At 43.2% G+C, this 21,110-nt stretch overlaps 1 protein-coding gene across 2 annotated transcripts in view; it reads left to right on the forward strand.

The window, feature by feature from the left end:
- Positions 1–13,784: 13,784 nt before the first annotated feature.
- Positions 13,785–21,110, forward strand: part of LOC128688774 (PHD finger protein 12-like) — a 68,169-nt gene continuing 60,843 nt past the window's right edge. Inside the window, exon 1 of one of the 2 annotated variants that reach the window (XM_070085476.1) lies at positions 13,785–13,879. Coding sequence is in view for 1 of the 2 variants with exons in the window: in XM_070085475.1 (XP_069941576.1) it covers positions 14,757–14,804 (48 nt within the window). In the remaining variant the exon portion in view is untranslated. Of the gene's footprint in view, positions 13,880–14,398; positions 14,805–21,110 lie in introns of those variants that run through there. The other variant, XM_070085475.1, reaches the window with a different exon arrangement.

Below are 21,110 nucleotides of genomic sequence, written 5' to 3' on the forward strand. Positions count from 1 at the left end.
AGCTAGGGGTCTATTGGTAATCCCCCTTATATATGCTGGGAGGCAATTGAACAGTCTTGGGCCCCGGACACTTATTGTGTAGTACATCCACCATCAGAGGTCCTGCCAGATGACCACACTGTGTCTATGTCCAAAGATGATCCAATTTCCATTGGGCGTAGTAACACGACTATCACAGCACTACCAACGGAAGGCGACAAGGAGCCCACATAAAGGTTCGTTATGAAGAATCATTAAAATACTTGCAATGATTATTATATTCATGATGATCACTAAACCCGTAGGGATCATACAACGCCTGGCAGAGAGAAAGGAAGGAGATATCAGGTATACTTCCTTAGATCAAGAGCCCCTCACCGGCGTCAAGTACCTCCCTTGATGGATGAAATATAGGCAAACCTCCCCAATAGATTAGTAAGTGGCAGGCAAAACTAATTGGAAGACTTTAAAACGAGTGTACAGTGCATTTAGATCCATATTTAAAAAGAATACTTAATGTGAAGCGCTAAACCCGTTTGATTTAAAATATGCTCTTCATGAAACAGGCGCCAGCCTCCACCATTCCTTGTGCTAAATGGCGCACACAGGTTTAGCTCTTCAATATAATCAATAAAGATATCCTGGTGTTGCACATGTGTCATGTTCGCTACTATCATAGTGTATTATTACAGTAACTTGCTTGTCTATCCAAGCTCTGAGGTCCGTCCCTGCAGTCACAATGTGCCTCGCTAATAATAATAATAATGGTTTAGAAAGACACGTAAGCAAACACTATAACATATTTATTAGAAAACGTTTCGGTCCTGGAACCTTGATCACTTCTAACATACAGAGGTAGAAAGACATTATATATATAGGCGGAGAGTGAGATGTGACGCACGTGACCTGAGGAATGTCATAAGAACATAAGAATGGAGGAACACTGTAGAAGGCCTACTGGCCCATGCGAGGCGAGGGTAGACGATGAAATCACGTGACTCCTGTGTTGTTGGGTTGGTGCTGCTTAAGTATCATGTATGCCAATGTTTTTGAAATTTTGTAGTTTTCAGTGTTGCGTTCTATAGTGTCGGTGACGGTGATTAGTGAGGCTTCTAGGCACCGTCGGCGTCTGAGGTCAGGTTCGGTGAGAACGAGTTGTGCCTCGTTCCAGTTCATCAAATGCCCCGTGGAGTCTCTGTGGAGGACACAGGCGTACCTTACATCGTCTCTGTTAGAGGCATTTCGATGCTCATTCAGGCGGACTGCAAGATCTCTGCCTGTCTCGCCTACATATTTCTTGGGACAGAACCCACAGGGGATAGTGTAGACGCCTGCTGTAGAAGTTAGAGGTGTGGGGCTGCGTTTAGTAGTGAGGTCTTTGATAGAGGATGTGTTTATGGTGGAAACGTTGATGTTACTCATAGCAAGTTCCCGGCGAGTATTCGTGGCAACATCGCCACATGGGAGTACTATGAACTGTTTAGGGGGCTGTTCCATGGGCGGTTTGTTGAGGATAGCTTGTGCCTTGAGTCTGCAATCTCGGATGAAGAAAGATGGGAACTGATGGACACTGCAGTCTGCTCTCTCCTCTATGTCCTCAACATGCCCTCTCTACACTGCCTCGCAGTGCCACGCAGTGCCACGCAGCTGGGTTTAGCCCTGGCTCTTTATTCTACAACTCAAGACCTTCCTCTCACGACTGTTCATCGTCTGTCCACACTTCCCCACTCACCCACCGGAGTCCCAACAGAAGAGCCTGCTATGTGTGTTCTCAATGTCTGTCCCACGATCGACTTAGCTGCTGGGTTAAGCCCTGGCTCTATTTCTACTACTAAGAACACTCCTCTCCAGCACTATTCTTCGTCTGTCCCGCCTTCCCCTCTCATCCCATTTGGGATCTTACCTGAACTTTCGTTCGTTCGTTCGTTCCTCTGTTAGTGTGACTTTGTCAATGGTCCAAGTCGGACCGAAACGTCGTCGTAAGCTTCTGTCTTTTATGTGCGGGTTATTTGTGTATCGTTCCAGTCACGGTATTGTGCCTTTTTGTTATTTATCAAAATGGTATACAATACCGACAGGTTGTTAGGTAAGACACATATGCAACAGTTAGACAACTTTATTCCGAAACGTTTCGCCTACACAGTAGGCTTCTTCAGTCGAATACAGAAAGTAGGCAGGAACAGTAGAGATGTGAAGACGATGTAATCAGTCCATCACCCTTAAAGTCGTAGAATTTGAGGTTGTCAGTCCCTCGGCCTGGAGAAGTTCAGTTCCATAGTCAGGAACTATCTGAAGATTAAGCGACAGTGCGGAGACTTAAATACTGTCGGAAGGAGAGGTGCAGGGTAGTAGTAGTAGTAGTAGTAGTAGTAGTGAGAGGCAACTGAGAGGTCATGTCCCTCTCAGATCCAACCCTTCTCACTTGAAAAGCTTGTCCAAGGTGTTTTCTGTACCAAGATGCCACGTGTTGCAGTGTCTGACAAGATGAACATCAAAATGGTATACAATACCGACAGGTTGTTAGGTAAGACACATATGCAACAGTTAGACAACTTTATTCCGAAACGTTTCGCCTACACAGTAGGCTTCTTCAGTCGAATACAGAAAGTAGGCAGGAACAGTAGAGATGTGAAGACGATGTAATCAGTCCATCACCCTTAAAGTCGTAGAATTTGAGGTTGTCAGTCCCTCGGCCTGGAGAAGTTCAGTTCCATAGTCAGGAACTATCTGAAGATTAAGCGACAGTGCGGAGACTTAAATACTGTCGGAAGGAGAGGTGCAGGGTAGTAGTAGTAGTAGTAGTAGTAGTAGTGAGAGGCAACTTAGAGGTCATGTCCCCTCATGTTCATCTTGTCAGACACTGCAACACGTGGCATCTTGGTACAGAAAACACCTTGGACAAGCTTTTCAAGTGAGAAGGGTTGGATCTGAGAGGGACATGACCTCTCAGTTGCCTCTCACTACTACTACTACTACTACTACTACTACCCTGCACCTCTCCTTCCGACAGTATTTAAGTCTCCGCACTGTCGCTTAATCTTCAGATAGTTCCTGACTATGGAACTGAACTTCTCCAGGCCGAGGGACTGACAACCTCAAATTCTACGACTTTAAGGGTGATGGACTGATTACATCGTCTTCACATCTCTACTGTTCCTGCCTACTTTCTGTATTCGACTGAAGAAGCCTACTGTGTAGGCGAAACGTTTCGGAATAAAGTTGTCTAACTGTTGCATATGTGTCTTACCTAACAACCTGTCGGTATTGTATACCATTTTGATGTTCATCTTGTCAGACACTGCAACACGTGGCATCTTGGTACAGAAAACACCTTGGACAAGCTTTTCAAGTGAGAAGGGTTGGATCTGAGAGGGACATGACCTCTCAGTTGCCTCTCACTACTACTACTACTACTACTACTACTACCCTGCACCTCTCCTTCCGACAGTATTTAAGTCTCCGCACTGTCGCTTAATCTTCAGATAGTTCCTGACTATGGAACTGAACTTCTCCAGGCCGAGGGACTGACAACCTCAAATTCTACGACTTTAAGGGTGATGGACTGATTACATCGTCTTCACATCTCTACTGTTCCTGCCTACTTTCTGTATTCGACTGAAGAAGCCTACTGTGTAGGCGAAACGTTTCGGAATAAAGTTGTCTAACTGTTGCATATGTGTCTTACCTAACAACCTGTCGGTATTGTATACCATTTTGATGTTCATCTTGTCAGACACTGCAACACGTGGCATCTTGGTACAGAAAACACCTTGGACAAGCTTTTCAAGTGAGAAGGGTTGGATCTGAGAGGGACATGACCTCTCAGTTGCCTCTCACTACTACTACTACTACTACTACTACTACCCTGCACCTCTCCTTCCGACAGTATTTAAGTCTCCGCACTGTCGCTTAATCTTCAGATAGTTCCTGACTATGGAACTGAACTTCTCCAGGCCGAGGGACTGACAACCTCAAATTCTACGACTTTAAGGGTGATGGACTGATTACATCGTCTTCACATCTCTACTGTTCCTGCCTACTTTCTGTATTCGACTGAAGAAGCCTACTGTGTAGGCGAAACGTTTCGGAATAAAGTTGTCTAACTGTTGCATATGTGTCTTACCTAACAACCTGTCGGTATTGTATACCATTTTGATGTTCATCTTGTCAGACACTGCAACACGTGGCATCTTGGTACAGAAAACACCTTGGACAAGCTTTTCAAGTGAGAAGGGTTGGATCTGAGAGGGACATGACCTCTCAGTTGCCTCTCACTACTACTACTACTACTACTACTACTACCCTGCACCTCTCCTTCCGACAGTATTTAAGTCTCCGCACTGTCGCTTAATCTTCAGATAGTTCCTGACTATGGAACTGAACTTCTCCAGGCCGAGGGACTGACAACCTCAAATTCTACGACTTTAAGGGTGATGGACTGATTACATCGTCTTCACATCTCTACTGTTCCTGCCTACTTTCTGTATTCGACTGAAGAAGCCTACTGTGTAGGCGAAACGTTTCGGAATAAAGTTGTCTAACTGTTGCATATGTGTCTTACCTAACATACCAGCCTGTATCGGAATCAGTGCTACTTCAAAGTACCCAGACTTTCCTTCAAAAGGCTCGTAGCATCTTACGAAAATCAGAACAAGGCAAAAAACTACTTAAACTTTTACCAGGTCAACCGAAACCAGCACGCCTGTATGGCCTTCCTAAGACACACAAACCTGGCATCCCACTACGGCCTATCACTTCGGGCATAGGGAGTGCACCACACAGACTAGCCGGCCACCTTGCCAAATACCTTTCAGCGCTTCTGGGCACTATCAGTCAAGCCCACCTCAAACACTCAGGTGACCTTCTCTCCCGAATTTCCAACCTGAATGTCAAAAACAAAAGCATGGCTTCCTTCGATGTCACAGCCCTCTTTACCAACGTTCCTACTGACGCTGCAATCAACATTCTGAGACAGAGGCTCACTGAAAACCACGACCTCCCTTTACCTCTTCTAGATTTCATCAATCTAATGGAACTGTGTGTTAATTTCAACTTCTTCAAGTATCAGGACAACTGTTACAAACAATGCTTTGGGATGGCAATGGGCAGCCCGCTCAGTGCTGTGCTTGCCAACCTCTTCATGGAAAACTTGGAGACAGAGAAATTCAGCACCCTCATTCCCAACACCGTTACCTGGCTAAGATACGTTGATGATATATTGGTTTTCTATCCGAGACGTCTCAATATCCAGGCCCTTCTCAACAAGATCAATGCAGTTGAACCATCAATAAAGTTTACACTTGAACTCGAAAATGATGGCAAACTTCCTTTCCTCGACGTTCTACTGTGCAGATCTCCCGACAGTGACAAACTTCTCTTCAAAGTGTATAGAAAACCTACCAACAAGGACGATCTTATACACTTTTATTCACACCAAGATACCCGCACTAAGAGAGGAGTCCTCATTGGCTTCTTCTTGAGAGCTCTTCGCATCTCCAGCCCTTGTTTTCTAGAAGAAGAATGCGCTTACATAACACAAGCCTTTACACGTCTTCAGTTCCCATCTTTCTTCATCCGAGATTGCAGACTCAAGGCACAAGCTATCCTCAACAAACCGCCCATGGAACAGCCCCCTAAACAGTTCATAGTACTCCCATGTGGCGATGTTGCCACGAATACTCGCCGGGAACTTGCTATGAGTAACATCAACGTTTCCACCATAAACACATCCTCTATCAAAGACCTCACTACTAAACGCAGCCCCACACCTCTAACTTCTACAGCAGGCGTCTACACTATCCCCTGTGGGTTCTGTCCCAAGAAATATGTAGGCGAGACAGGCAGAGATCTTGCAGTCCGCCTGAATGAGCATCGAAATGCCTCTAACAGAGACGATGTAAGGTACGCCTGTGTCCTCCACAGAGACTCCACGGGGCATTTGATGAACTGGAACGAGGCACAACTCGTTCTCACCGAACCAGACCTCAGACGCCGACGGTGCCTAGAAGCCTCACTAATCACCGTCACCGACACTATAGAACGCAACACTGGAAACTACAAAATTTCAAAAACATTGGCATACATGATACTTAAGCAGCACCAACCCAACAACACAGGAGTCACGTGATTTCATCGTCTACCCTCGCCTCGCATGGGCCAGTAGGCCTTCTACAGTGTTCCTCCATTCTTATGTTCTTATGACATTCCTCAGGTCACGTGCGTCACATCTCACTCTCCGCCTATATATATAATGTCTTTCTACCTCTGTATGTTAGAAGTGATCAAGGTTCCAGGACCGAAACGTTTTCTAATAAATATGTTATAGTGTTTGCTTACGTGTCTTTCTAAACCAACTTGTCGGTATTTATTACCAAGGTTTATACCAATAATAATAATATAATAATAACGTTTTGAATACCATTAACACCATGGAGTAAATAATAGAGACATAAACTAACACCATCTGGAGTTTACCTGGAGAGAGTTCCGGGGGTCAACGCCCCCGCGGCCCGGTCTGTGATCAGGCCTCCTGGCGGATCAGAGCCTGATCAACCAGGCTGTTGCTGCTGGCTGCACGCAAACCAACGTACGAGCCGGGCTCCAGCCCGGCTGGTCAGGAACCGACTTTAGGTGCTTGTCCAGTGCCAGTTGAAGACTGCCAGGGGTCTGTTGGTAATCCCCCTTATGAGTGCTGCGAGGCAGTTGAACAGTCTCGGGCCCCTGACACTTTTTGTATGGTCTCTTAACGTGCTAGTGACGCCCCTGTTTTTCATTGGGGGGATGTTGTATCATCTGCCAAGTCTTTTGCTTTCGTAGTGAGTGATTTTCGTGTGCAAGTTCGGTACTAGTCCCTCTAGGATTTTCCAGGTGTATATAATCATGTATCTCTCCCTCCTGCGTTCCAGGGAATACAGTTTTAGAAACCTCAAGCGCTCCCAGTAATTGAGGTGTTTTATCTCCGTTATGCGCGCCATGAAGGTTCTCTGTACATTTTCTAGGTCAGCAATTTCACCTGCTTTGAAATTCCAGCCTAGATAAAAGAAGTGACCTGAAGAGTGTCATCATGGGCTTGGCATCCCTAGTTTTGAAGGTTCTCATTATCCATCCTGTCATTTTTCTAGCAGATGCGACTGATACAATGTAATGGTCCTTGAAGGTGAGATCCTCCGACATGATCACTGCCAGGTCTTTGACGTTGGTGTTTCGCTCTATTTTGTGGCCAGAATTTGTTTTGTACTCTGATGAAGATTTAATTTCCTCGTGTTTACCATATCTGAGCAATTGAAATTTCTCATCATTGAACTTCATATTGTTTTCTGCAGCTGAAAGATTTGGTTGATGTCCGCCTGGAGCCTTGCAGTGTCTGCAATGGAAGACACTGTCATGCAGATTCGGGTGTCATCTGCAAAGGAAGACACGGTGCTGTGGCTGACATCCTTGTTTATGTCAGATATGAGGATGAGGAACAAGATGGGAGCGAGTACTGTGCCTTGTGGAACAGAGCTTTTCACCGTAGCTGCCTCGGACTTTACTCTGTTGACTACTACTCTCTGTGTTCTGTTAGTGAGGAAATTATAGGTCCATCGACCGACTTTTCCTGTTATTCCTTTAGCACGCATTTTGTGCGCTATCAGGTTAATATAAGCTAAACTATCAGGTCAATATAAACTAAACTATCAAATCTATATATACTTGTGCAGATATCCAAGAACTAGCTACAAGCAGTATTAAAACAGGGAAGTGTTTTGGGGTATGTCCAAATGAGATAAATCTGTGGACTAAAATCACAAGGGTATTAAAAGAGGATAACATCAAAGCTGCTTTCATAGAAAACCTGGAAGCTTTCTACAACAGATGGGAACATAAAAAGTCTGGGCTGAATGGTACTGCCCTTGATACTGGCCATGTAGTCAGAAACTGTAAGGCTGGAGGTGATGTCCTGGTAGTCAGTAAATGTGGGGCCGATAGTGCTGTCCTGGGAGACAGTAATGGTGAAGCTGGAGGTGCTGTCCTGGGAGACAGTAATGGTGAAGCTGGAGGTGCTGTCCAGGGAGACAGTAATGGTGAAGCTGGAGGTGCTGTCCTGGGAGACAGTAATAGTGAAGCTGGAGGTGCTGTCCTGGGAGACAGTAATGGTGAAGCTGGAGATTTTGTCCAGGTAGTCGGGAATTATACACAGGAAGGAATACATATAAATGACCTCATATGGGACAGGAGCCGTAGTGGGGAAACAAGTGTAGTCAAAGATAAGATAAAACCAATATTGCAAACTAGAAATACCACAGGAAATAGCAAACAAGAGGACTCCACTAGCAATAGTGAGGATATATTACCAAAAACAACTGGTGGGAGCTCCATTGTTGGTGCTAGGGAGGATAGGAATAAGACAGGGAAACATGCACCAACAGGGAATACAGTCACAGAAACCCAAGGCAAACGGAAACCAAGCCTGTGCACATACTATGCACTTGGTATCTGCAGACATGGGAAATCTGGAAAAACAGACGGGACATGCAACTATGACCACCCTAGAAAATGCCGTCCCCATATGACAACAGGAAAATGCAAACTCCCTTCCTGTAAGCTTTTTCACCCTGAAATGTGTACCTCTTCAGTACAGGAAAGACTGTGCTATAACTTAAATTGCCAGGCACACCATCTAAAGGGGACAAAAAGATACAAAACATCCAGGCCATGGGAAAACCTGGGTAGCCACAGCCACTCAAGAGGGAGAGGTCTTTTAGTGCCAGGAAGGAAAAAAAACTGGCAGGAAATGGCAGAAATCGTACACCAAATCCAGTCATTCCTGGAGTGGAACCACAGTCGATGGCCTCCACTCCAAACCAACAGATACAGATACTAATGCCGGAAAAAAATCCCCCCCAAGTACCAACAATACCACCAGTCCGATGACATTCTTCTTTGCAAATATACAGGGTCTAAAGCCAGCAACAAACAACAAAATACCTTTCATCCGTGGACTGCTTGCAGAGGCAAAGGCAATGATCGCGGCTTTCACTGAGACCCACATAAAGGATCACTTGGACAACGAAATATGGATCCCAGGTTACAACCTATACAGATGTGACAGAGTGAACAGGCAAAAGGGGGGGGGTTAGCCTGTACATTGCAGAGTCACTTGTTTGCACAGAACTGCTTAATGCCTCAAATGATGTAGTGGAAGTTTTAGCAGTAAAGGTCGAGAACCAAAACCTAGTCATTGTGGTAGTCTACAAGCCTCCGGATGCAACATCCCAGCAATTCCAGGAACAGCTGTTAAAAATTGACCACTGTCTGGAAAATCTTCCAGCTCCTGCACCCAACATCTTGCTCCTGGGGGATTTCAACTTAAGGCACCTAAAATGGAGGAATATAGCAAATAATATTGTTGCAGTAATAACACCAGGAGGCAGCTCTGATGAAAACTCACACTCACACGAGCTTTTAAATCTCTGCACAAAATTCAATTTAAACCAGCAAATAATAGAGCCTACTAGACTGGAGAATACACTAGACCTCATCTTCACTAACAATGATGATCTGATAAGAAATGTCACCATATCAAAAACAATATACTCAGATCACAACATAATTGAGGTTCAGACATGTATGCGTGGAGCCCCAGACCGACATAATGAGATTAGTCACGAGGGAGCATTCACCAAATTCAACTTCAATAACAAAAACATAAAGTGGGACCAAGTAAACCAAGTCCTAACCGATATAAGCTGGGAAGATATACTAAGCAACACAGACCCCAGCTTATGCCTAGAACAGATTAACTTGGTGGCACTCGATGTATGCACAAGGCTTATTCCTCTAAGAAAAAGGAGGAGTAGATGTAAAATAGAAAGAGACAGGCGCTCCCTTTACAGGCGACGGAAAAGAATAACAGAGCGGCTAAAAGAGGTCAATATATCTGAAATGCGTAGGGAGACACTGGTCAGAGAAATAGCAAGCATCGAACTTAAGCTAAAGGAATCTTATAGGAGTCAGGAATCGCGGGAAGAACTAAAAGCCATAAATGAAATCGAAAGAAACCCAAAGTATTTCTTCTCCTATGCCAAATCAAAGTCGAGAACAACGTCCAGTATTGGGCCCCTACTTAAACAAGATGGGTCCTACACAGATGACAGCAAGGAAATGAGTGAGCTACTCAAGTCCCAATATGACTCAGTTTTTAGCAAGCCGCTAACCAGACTGAGAGTCGAAGATCAAAATGAATTTTTTATGAGAGAGCCACAGAATTTGATTAACACAAGCCTATCCGATGTTATCCTGACGCCAAATGACTTCGAACAGGCGATAAATGACATGCCCATGCACTCTGCCCTAGGGCCAGACTCATGGAACTCCGTGTTCATCAAGAACTGCAAGAAGCCCCTATCACGAGCCTTTTCCATCCTATGGAGAGGGAGCATGGACACGGGGGTCGTCCCACAGTTACTAAAAACAACAGACATAGCCCCACTCCACAAAGGGGGCAGTAAAGCAACAGCAAAGAACTACAGACAGATAGCACTAACATCCCATATCATAAAATCTTTGAAAGGGTCCTAAGAAGCAAGATCACCACCCATCTAGAAACCCATCAGTTACACAACCCAGGGCAACATGGGTTTAGAACAGGTCGCTCCTGTCTGTCTCAACTATTGGATCACTACGACAAGGTCCTATATGCACTAGAAGACAAAAATAATGCAGATGTAATATGTACAGACTTTCCAAAAGCCTTCGACAAGTGTGACCATGGCGTAATAGCGCACAAAATGCGTGCTAAAGGAATAACAGGAAAAGTCGGTCGATGGATCTATAATTTCCTCACTAACAGAACACAGAGAGTAGTCGTCAACAGAGTCAAGTCCGAGGCAGCTACGGTGAAAAGCTCTGTTCCACAAGGCACAGTACTCGCTCCCATCTTGTTCCTCATCCTCATATCCGACATAGACAAGGATGTCAGCCACAGCACCATGTCTTCCTTTGCAGATGACACCCGAATCTGCATGACAGTGTCTTCCATTGCAGACACTGCAAGGCTCCAGGCGGACATCAACCAAATCTTTCAGTGGGCTGCAGAAAACAATATGAAGTTTAACGATGAGAAATTTCAATTACTCAGATATGGTAAACACGAGGAAATTAAATCTTCATCAGAGTACAAAACAAATTCTGGCCACAAAATAGAGCGAAACACCAACGTCAAAGACCTGGGAGTGATCATGTCGGAAGATCTCACCTTCAAGGACCATAACATTGTATCAATAGCATCTGCTAGAAAAATGACAGGATGGATAATGAGAACCTTCAAAACTAGGGAGGCCAAGCCCATGATGACACTCTTCAGGTCACTTGTTCTATCTAGGCTGGAATATTGCTGCACACTAACAGCACCTTTCAAGGCAGGTGAAATTGCTGACCTAGAAAATGTACAGAGAACCTTCACAGCGCGCATAACGGAGATAAAACACCTCAATTACTGGGAGCGCTTGAGGTTCCTAAACCTGTATTCCCTGGAACGCAGGCGGGAGAGATACATGATTATATACACCTGGAAAATCCTAGAGGGACTAGTACCGAACTTGCACACGAAAATCACTCACTACGAAAGCAAAAGACTTGGCAGACGATGCATCCCCCCAATGAAAAGCAAGGGTGTCACTAGCACGTTAAGAGACCATACAATAAGTGTCAGGGGCCCGAGACTGTTCAACTGCCTCCCAGCATCCATAAGGGAGATTACTAACAGACCCCTGGCAGTCTTCAAGCTGGCACTGGACAAGCACCTAAAGTCGGTTCCTGACCAGCCGGGCTGGAGCCCGGCTCGTACGTTGGTTTGCGTGCAGCCAGCAGTAACAGCCTGGTTGATCAGGCTCTGATCCACCAGGAGGCCTGATCACAGACCAGGCCGCGGGGGAGTTGACCCCCGGAACTCTCTCCAGGTAAACTCCAGGTCCAGGTAAACTATCAGGTCAGTATAAACTGAACTATCATACCAGTACAAACTATCAGGACAATATAAACTATCATGTTAATACAAACTATCAGGTCAATATAAACTATCATGTTAATACAAACTATCAGGTCAATATAAACTCGACTATCAGGGCAACATAAACTAAACTATCAGGTCAATACAGACTATTAAAGCAAGACAGCTCTGGAGATCCAAGTGAACTATTATTGTGTTTAGAGGGAAGCGCTAAATTCACAGGGGTCACACAGCGCATGAGGCCAAGAAGGCAATCAGGTTCAGTCCAGGGAAGGGGGGTCAAAGGCCCCCCCCCTTCAACAATACATTTTTTAATTAACGCGTAAACTTTTTTTTTCACCATTCAGTTTACTTCCTGAGAGCTGGTAGTCTACTTCAGCTGAATTTAAAGCTAAAACTCCACATTAGGCTAATATATAGGTGCATATTTACTGTTAGTTGAAAATGAACAAGTGTAAGGAGACATACCATATAAATTCCCACCCGACCCCAAGATCGAACCTAAGTCTTTAAATTATGAGCCGGTGTTACCACTGAGCTACGAGCCAGCATTCCTTCTTTATTACGATTTTTTTTTTTAGGGACGAGGTCATTTAGGATAAAACACATCGGTGAAATTTTGTAATGTGCTGTAATCTTACCGCAAAGGGAACTATAGCGACCCTTTTAATGTGAATTACTCTTCAGCTTCAGAAACAAATTATAAAAAAAAGTGTATTATATATTATTATAATCAAAAAGAAGCGCTAAGCCACAAGGGCTATACAGCGCTATGTATTATATAATTGGGGGATTAAAACAAACAATTTGAGTCAAGTAAAGAATCAAAATATTGATACAGGTATCAAAGGCACCAGTAATAGAGTACTTTAAATTTCCGAACAGCAGTGAAAATTTGGTTAAGTTGCTTTTAAAAAAGCATGTCTGAAGTTTTTTGTTTTTGTCAGCTGTATTTCATGGTGCTCCGTCCATGAGTGTAAGTCTACCCAGCTGCAAGTATTATTTTTATTTTCTTGCGGGAGTACTAAACCCATCAGGGGGTCATAAAGTGCTTGGAGAATGGCGGGCAATGAAATTCGATCGACCCTTGTGGGTTTAGCGCTTAGGTTTTTATTGTAATGAGATTCGATGGACGGTGGCTCGAAATCATTGGATCAAGAGTCCTTCACTATACAGTAGCCCGACTGCTATGTAACTTGTTATATAGATAGAGGCTATATTAGTGTTAAAAAAATCCAACAATGGTAGAACTACAGGTGTTTAAGTGAAGGTGACAGATGTGTGACAGCAGTCACAGCTGTACTCAGGTCATGGTTGTTGAAACACCTAATAAACATGTACTCAGGGTTATACACATCGTTTTTATAATACAGTTGTTAGGTAAGACATATGCAACAGTTAGGTATCTTTATTTCGCAACGTCTCGCCTACACAGTAGGCTTCTTCAGTCGAGTACAGAAAAGTTGGTAGAAGCAGAAGAGATGTAAAGACGATGTAATCAGTCCATCAGCCTTGAAGACGTAGTTTTGAAGTGGTCAGTCCCTCAGCCTGGAGAAGAGTAAACCCGTATGGGTAAATCAGAGCTATGCCACATTTAATGGTTTTCTGAAGAAACCCGGCTACTAATAGCCACAGCCAAATGTGAAAATATTTTTTTTTTAATATATCCAGACCATAACGATGTCCTACAGACACGTGGACAATATATTCAAAAGTAGCTGTAATAATATTATAGTTATGCTATATATATATATATATATATATTTAATTATGAAGAGTATCTTCATGAAAAGCTTCAAATCCTAAGAGTCATTCGTTACTATTTTCTGAAGCCAGTAATTTTCCAACTCATTATTGAGGCAAAAACAGAACTGGGTGCTTGCCGCCTTAACATTCACAGATACATTCAAGGTAAGAGACTGAACAGAGGCACTAAAGGAAATAATCACAGATATCTGGGTATTCACATTAATTACTGTACACACCAGGATGACAAATGTCAACAATAATATACGCAAAAGGACCGAATGTGTGATAGGCGATTAATGTTCTACCATTTTGCACTAGCACAAAACCTCACAACACACAATCACAAAGTGCATAGCTACTTCAATGAAAAGGTTTAGGTTCTCCCAAAATATATTAAAACCCCCCATGATCGTAAATAACAAGGTTAAGGTGTCGGCAGACGACTGATCAGCTAAAGCCCGCGCTATGTTCTGATGCTTGCGCATGCCCACTTTGTTTTATTTTTTTATAAATTCCGGTATCTGTGTAGCCCCTTAGTTTACACCTAAATATAACAACAAACTATCAGGACTCGAGCATTGTCGAGATGCAATACTACAAGAGAGGATGTGCAGGCCAAAAATTAGAAGATAATGCTATTTAAGGATCTTGTAATGTCTTACATGCGATCTGCTTTTGTTTCATTTTCTGTATTGTGGCTGGTTTGTTTGGATTTAGGAGTCTATATCCGTATCCGACATTTGCGCCAAGGATACATTTGTAAACTGAGGACTTTGACATAGTAATTTTTACTTTATACATTATAATGTTGCTATGAATAACGAAGAGATAATTATATGTCATAGCTACAGCCTAAACAAAGACAAATATATGGTATAAATTAATAAGTGGGAAGTGTAAGCTGAGAACTCGGGAGATAAATGAGCGACTCTGGATGGTCTTTGACCTGAACTATTAAGTGCAAGAAGGGTTGGCAAATTGGATTAATGCCATGCAATAAGAAGCTGTCTAGTCATATAAACACAACCAAGTCATTGCCATGACTTCATTGGAGTACGATGTGGACTCCATGGGCGGCCTCATGCCGGTGAGTAGATATTAAAGACTATTGGATACAGGGCGAGGAGCTGGGGGGCTCGGGCTAGGCGAGAGTATGGCGCCTCCATCTTGTACTCTGATGGTCGTGAGGCCACTCATAGACGCTACAACACTTTATGTAATGATTGTCAGAACGTGGGCGTGAGTCTTATTGCTTAAGCAACATATAATATTGGGATTTTTAAGCAAAAATTACATGGTTGAAAGAGGGCATGTAACCCCTAGGCCTCATTATTTTTCTAACTAGCATGAATTGTTTTGCAGTGTATAGTTTAGTATTTGATAACTGTTTTAGGTTCTTTGTAGTTAAATACATAGGTTGGGTCATTGTAAAGTATTCAGAATAGGCCCTGAAGACAAACAAAACTTTTGCATAAATGATTTGCAGCTCAGTGACAATGCATAAAGCTCACAACTGTTGGGCTTTTACTCAGTCCTGGGCAAGTGAAGATGTATGAGCATGTCTCCTTACACCTATTACCATGGAAGATTCTTTGATTCTGTTACTTGATGCAGTTAGTTGGACCTGTCCTCCCCTTCCTTGAATTGAACCTGATTGCCTCCTATTTCCCTGGTTTTGTATGACCCTTACATGCTTAGCATTCCCATAATACAGTAATAATAATAACAGTCCACATAATATAATCCACGATTATCCAATGGTTAGTAAGTACCTGTGTGGTAGTTCATTGTTATGGGTCATAACTTTGGGATGAAGACTGAAATACTACAATTGAAATAAGCCCCTCTGCTTAGTTTTCTTGAGTTAGTCTGATTTAATATCTCTTTGGGGTTATTAATCTGGGAAAAAATCTTGAACTCAAGAGAATCACCTTTATGAAGGCTTATTAATTAATTAACCAGACAGTTTTTAAGCAAATATTTTTTTTTAAATTATCAATTGGATGCTGATATGGTAAACATTTTAAAGTAGTGGAAATATTGAGTTTTAGCTGTTTAAGAACTTTCATAGCACAGTATGTTCTACTTTTACATAAAAATTATTTTAAACTTAACATCTGTGACAAAACAAAAGACAGTCTTGTATTAGTTGATTTTGATTAATAAGATTCTGTTTCCATATGCTAATTAACTAGATCTCCCTATTGAATTTTTTAAAGGTGATTCTTATGTAATTTGTGCACAAAGATGTAGATTATCTACAAGTAATATTTATCATCAATCACTATAAATTTAAAATTTCAATTTGTGGAAACATTTAATTAGAAAAAAGCTTCCTTGGCTTAGTTACAAGACTTAGACTTAGAGAAATAATTTTAAGCATGTAATAATAGGGTTGCAGTAATGTGCCTGAGGTGTAAATTGATATTTTTAATTAGATTACCATCAAATTTTTTATTGATCTTTGTTAATAGCCAAAGCTATCCTAGAAAACCTTAAACTGTAAATTTAAATGAAATCTTTGTTCACAAACTGATTTTACATGTATTTAAATTTTGCTAATTACAAATAATGGAATAACATCAAGACATTTTTGAGGCTTGTTTATGCATTGTTTTGAGGAACTCTTAAGCAGAATAGGACTGTGTACTAAAGATTGCACTGAAAAAAAATCATAATTATAAATATATTATGATATGTGCAGTACATACTGCACTTCATAGATTTTGAAGATTATAGTTCAGACAAATTGAAAAAAAGCAAATGTTAATGCATTGTGATGAATTACACTGCAAAGCAAAAAAAATGATTTATATTTAACATTTAATACAGTTCTTGAGAATTTATACAATACTCTGCAGGAACAGTTTGTATATGACCCTGGTAGGTTTAGAACTTCCTTTTGATTATAATAATAGTTGTATAGTACTAATAATATTGTTTAAATATGCTTAAAACTTAACATGTGTTATAGCATTCAGCAAGATTGGTTTCTTGGTTCCTGAGATAGCAGTTTTAATAATAGTTATAAGCTATACTCAGGAATTAAAAAAAATTCTAGTAGTTGTACAAATTAGAGGTACATTAGTTGTAACTGTTAAAGTAAAAAAAAAATAAGGGCAGGGAAGTATGACATTTGTAAGGAAAACTGGTCCTTAATCTAGCTGTTTTAAAATTAAAGAAACAGCTTTCTTTTAAGCTTTAGTACCACAGACAATTATTGATGGGTACATGTACAAAGTTTTATACAATATATACACACACACACACACACACCACAGAACAGCAGGAGGCCAAGGCAAGAGTACGACGAGAGCAATAGAGCGATGGTTGACGCACTGGCTAGAGTGGCCAGAAGAGCTCATGCATGCAGGGCAAAGCTCCTGATCATGGGTGACTTTAACCACAAGGAGATCGATTGGGAGAACTTGGACCCACATGGGGGCCAAGATACATGGAGGGCTAAGATGATGGAGGTGGTACTGGAGAACTTCATGTACCAACACGTAAGGGACACTACAAGAGAGAGAGGAGAGGATGAACCAGCAAGGCTGGACTTAGTATTCACCTTCAGTAGTGCAGATATCGAGGACATCACATATGAAAGACCCCTTGGGGCCAGTGACCATGTGGTTTTAAGCTTCGAATACACAGTAGAGCTACAAGTGGAGGGAGAAGCAGGAAGGCCAGGACGAATGAAGCCAAACTACAAGAAAGGGGACTACACAGGAATGAGGAACTACCTGAACGGGGTTCAGTGGGACAGAGAACTGGCAGGGAAGCCAGTTAATGAGATGATGGAATATGTAGCAACAAAATGCAAGGAGGCTGAGGAGAGGTTTGTACCCAAGGGTAACAGGAGTAATGAAAAAGCCAGGATGAGCCCATGGTTTACCCAAAGGTGCAGGGAGGCGAAAACCAAGTGTGCTAGGGAATGGAAGAAATATAGAAGGCAAAGGACCCAGGAGAATAAGGAGAACAGTCGTAGAGCCAGAAACGAATATGCACAGATAAGAAGGGAGGCCCAAAGACAATATGAAAATGACATAGCAGCGAAAGCCAAATCTGACCCGAAACTGTTGTACAGCCACATCAGGAGGAAAACAACAGTCAAGGACCAGGTAATCAGGCTAAGGAAGGAAGGAGGAGAGACAACAGGAAATGACCGTGAAGTATGTGAAGAACTCAACAAGAGATTCAAAGAAGTGTTCACAGAGGAGACAGAAGGGACTCCAGAAAGACGGAGAGGTGGGGCACACCACCAAGTGCTGGACACAGTGCACACAACCGAGGAAGAAGTGAAGAGGCTTCTGAGTGAGCTAGATACCTCAAAGGCAATGGGGCCAGATAACATCTCCCCATGGGTATTGAGAGAGGGAGCAGAGGCACTATGTGTACCCCTAACAACAATATTCAATACATCTATCGAAACAGGGAGATTGCCTGAGGCATGGAAGACAGCAAATGTAGTCCCAATCTTTAAAAAAGGAGACAGACATGAAGCATTAAACTACAGACCAGTGTCACTGACATGTATAGTATGCAAAATCATGGAGAAGATTATCAGGAGAAGAGTGGTGGAACACCTAGAAAGGAATGATCTCATCAACAGCAGCCAGCATGGTTTCAGGGACGGGAAATCCTGTGTCACAAACCTACTGGAGTTCTATGACATGGTGACAGCAGTAAGACAAGAGAGAGAGGGGTGGGTGGATTGCATTTTCTTGGACTGCAAGAAGGCGTTTGACACAGTTCCACACAAGAGATTGGTGCAAAAACTGGAGAACCAAGCAGGGATAACAGGGAAGGCACTACAATGGATCAGGGAATACTTGTCAGGAAGACAGCAGCGAGTCATGGTACGTGGCGAGGTGTCAGAGTGGGCACCTGTGACCAGCGGGGTCCCGCAGGGGTCAGTCCTAGGACCAGTGCTGTTTCTGGTATTTGTGAACGACATGACGGAAGGAATAGACTCTGAGGTGTCCCTGTTTGCAGATGACGTGAAGTTGATGAGAAGAATACACTCGATCGAAGACCAGGCAGAACTACAAAGGGATCTGGACAGGCTGCAGACCTGGTCCAGCAATTGGCTCCTGGAGTTCAATCCCACCAAGTGCAAAGTCATGAAGATTGGGGAAGGGCAAAGAAGGCCGCAGACGGAGTACAGTCTAGGGGGTCAGAGACTACAAACCTCACTCAAGGAAAAAGATCTTGGGGTGAGTATAACACCAGGCACATCTCCTGAAGCGCACATCAACCAAATAACTGCTGCAGCATATGGGCGCCTAGCAAACCTCAGAACAGCATTCCGACATCTTAATAAGGAATCGTTCAGGACCCTGTACACCGTATACGTTAGGCCCATATTGGAGTATGCGGCACCAGTTTGGAACCCACACCTAGCCAAGCACGTAAAGAAACTAGAGAAAGTGCAAAGGTTTGCAACAAGACTAGTCCCAGAGCTAAGAGGTATGTCCTACGAGGAGAGGTTAAGGGAAATCAACCTGACGACACTGGAGGACAGGAGAGATAGGGGGGACATGGTAACGACATACAAAATACTGAGGGGAATTGACAAGGTGGACAAAGACAGGATGTTCCAGAGATTGGACACAGTAACAAGGGGACACAGTTGGAAGCTGAAGACACAGATGAATCACAGGGATGTTAGGAAGTATTTCTTCAGCCACAGAGTAGTCAGTAAGTGGAATAGTTTGGGAAGCGATGTAGTGGAGGCAGGATCCATACATAGCTTTAAGCAGAGGTATGATAAAGCTCACGGCTCGGGGAGAGTGACCTAGTAGCGATCAGTGAAGAGGCGGGGCCAGGAGCTCGGACTCGACCCCCGCAACCTCAACTAGGTGAGTACAACTAGGTGAGTACACACACACACACACACACACACACACACACACACACACACACACACACACACACACACACACACACACACACACACACACACACACACACACACACACACATACATACACACATACACATACACATACACATACACACACACACACACACACACACACACACACACACACACACACACACACACACACATATAGTACACATATAGTGGTACCTCAAGTTGCAAGTTACGAACTTAATTCATTCCAGAAGGCTGTTTGAGTGCTGATGCTGAACGAATTTATTCCCATAAGGAATAATGTAAATTAGATTAGTCCATTTCAAACCCCACCAAAAATACACTTACATAATTGTTCGAGTTGAGAGCTGTTCAAAACTCGAGGTACCACTCTGTGTGTGTGTGTGTGTGTGTGTGTGTGTGTGTACACTCACCTTGCAGGGGTCGAATCCTAGCTCCTGGCCCTGCCTCTTCACTGGTCGCTACTAGGTCACTCTCCCTGAACCGTGAGCTTTATCATACCTCTGCTTAAAGCTATGTATGGATCCTGCCTCCACTACATCGCTTCCCAAACTATTCCACTTCCTGACTACTCTGTGGCTGAAGAAATACTTCCTAACATCCCTGTGATTCATCTGTGTCTTCAACTTCCAACTTTGTCCTGAACGATTCCTTATTAAGATGTCGGAATGCTGTTCTGAGGTTTGCTAGGCGCCCATATGCTGCAGAAGTTATTTGGTTGATGTGCGCTTCAGGAGATGTGCCTGGTGTTATACTCACCCCAAGATCTTTTTCCTTGAGTGAGGTTTGTAGTCTCTGGCCCCCTAGACTGTACTCTGTCTGCGGTCTTCTTTGCCCTTCCCCAATCTTCATGACTTTGCACTTGGTGGGGTTGAACTCCAGGAGCCAATTTCTGGACCAGGTCTGCAGCCTGTCCAGATCCCTTTGTAATTCTGCCTGGTCTTCAACTGAATGAATTCTCATCACCTTTACGTCATCTGCAAACAGGGACACTTCAGAGTCTATTCCTTCTGTCATGTTCACAAATACCAGAAACAGCACTGGTCCTAGGACTGACCCCTGTGGGACCCTGCTGGTCACAGGCACCCACTCTGACACCTCGCCACGTACCATGACTCGCTGCTGTCTTCCTGACAAGTATTCCCTGATCCATTGTAGTGCCTTCCCTGTTATCCCTGCCTGGTCTTCCAGTTTTTGCACTTACCTCTTGTGTGGAACTGTGTCAAACGCCTTCTTACTGTCCAAGAAAATGCAATCTACCCACCCATCTCTCTCTTGTCTTACTGCTGTCACCCTGTCATAGAACTCCAGTAGGTTTGTGACACAGGATTTCCCATCCCTGAAACCATGTTGGCTGCTGTTGATGAGATCATTCCTTTCTAGGTGTTCCACCACTCTTCTCCTGATAATCTATCATTGAGACTGGTCTGTAGTTTAGTGCTTCATGTCTGTCTCCTTTTTTAAAAATTGGGACTACATTTGCTGTCTTCCATG

The sequence above is a fragment of the Cherax quadricarinatus genome, chromosome 16, assembly GCF_038502225.1.
Source record: "Cherax quadricarinatus isolate ZL_2023a chromosome 16, ASM3850222v1, whole genome shotgun sequence".
Taxonomy (NCBI): domain Eukaryota; kingdom Metazoa; phylum Arthropoda; class Malacostraca; order Decapoda; family Parastacidae; genus Cherax; species Cherax quadricarinatus.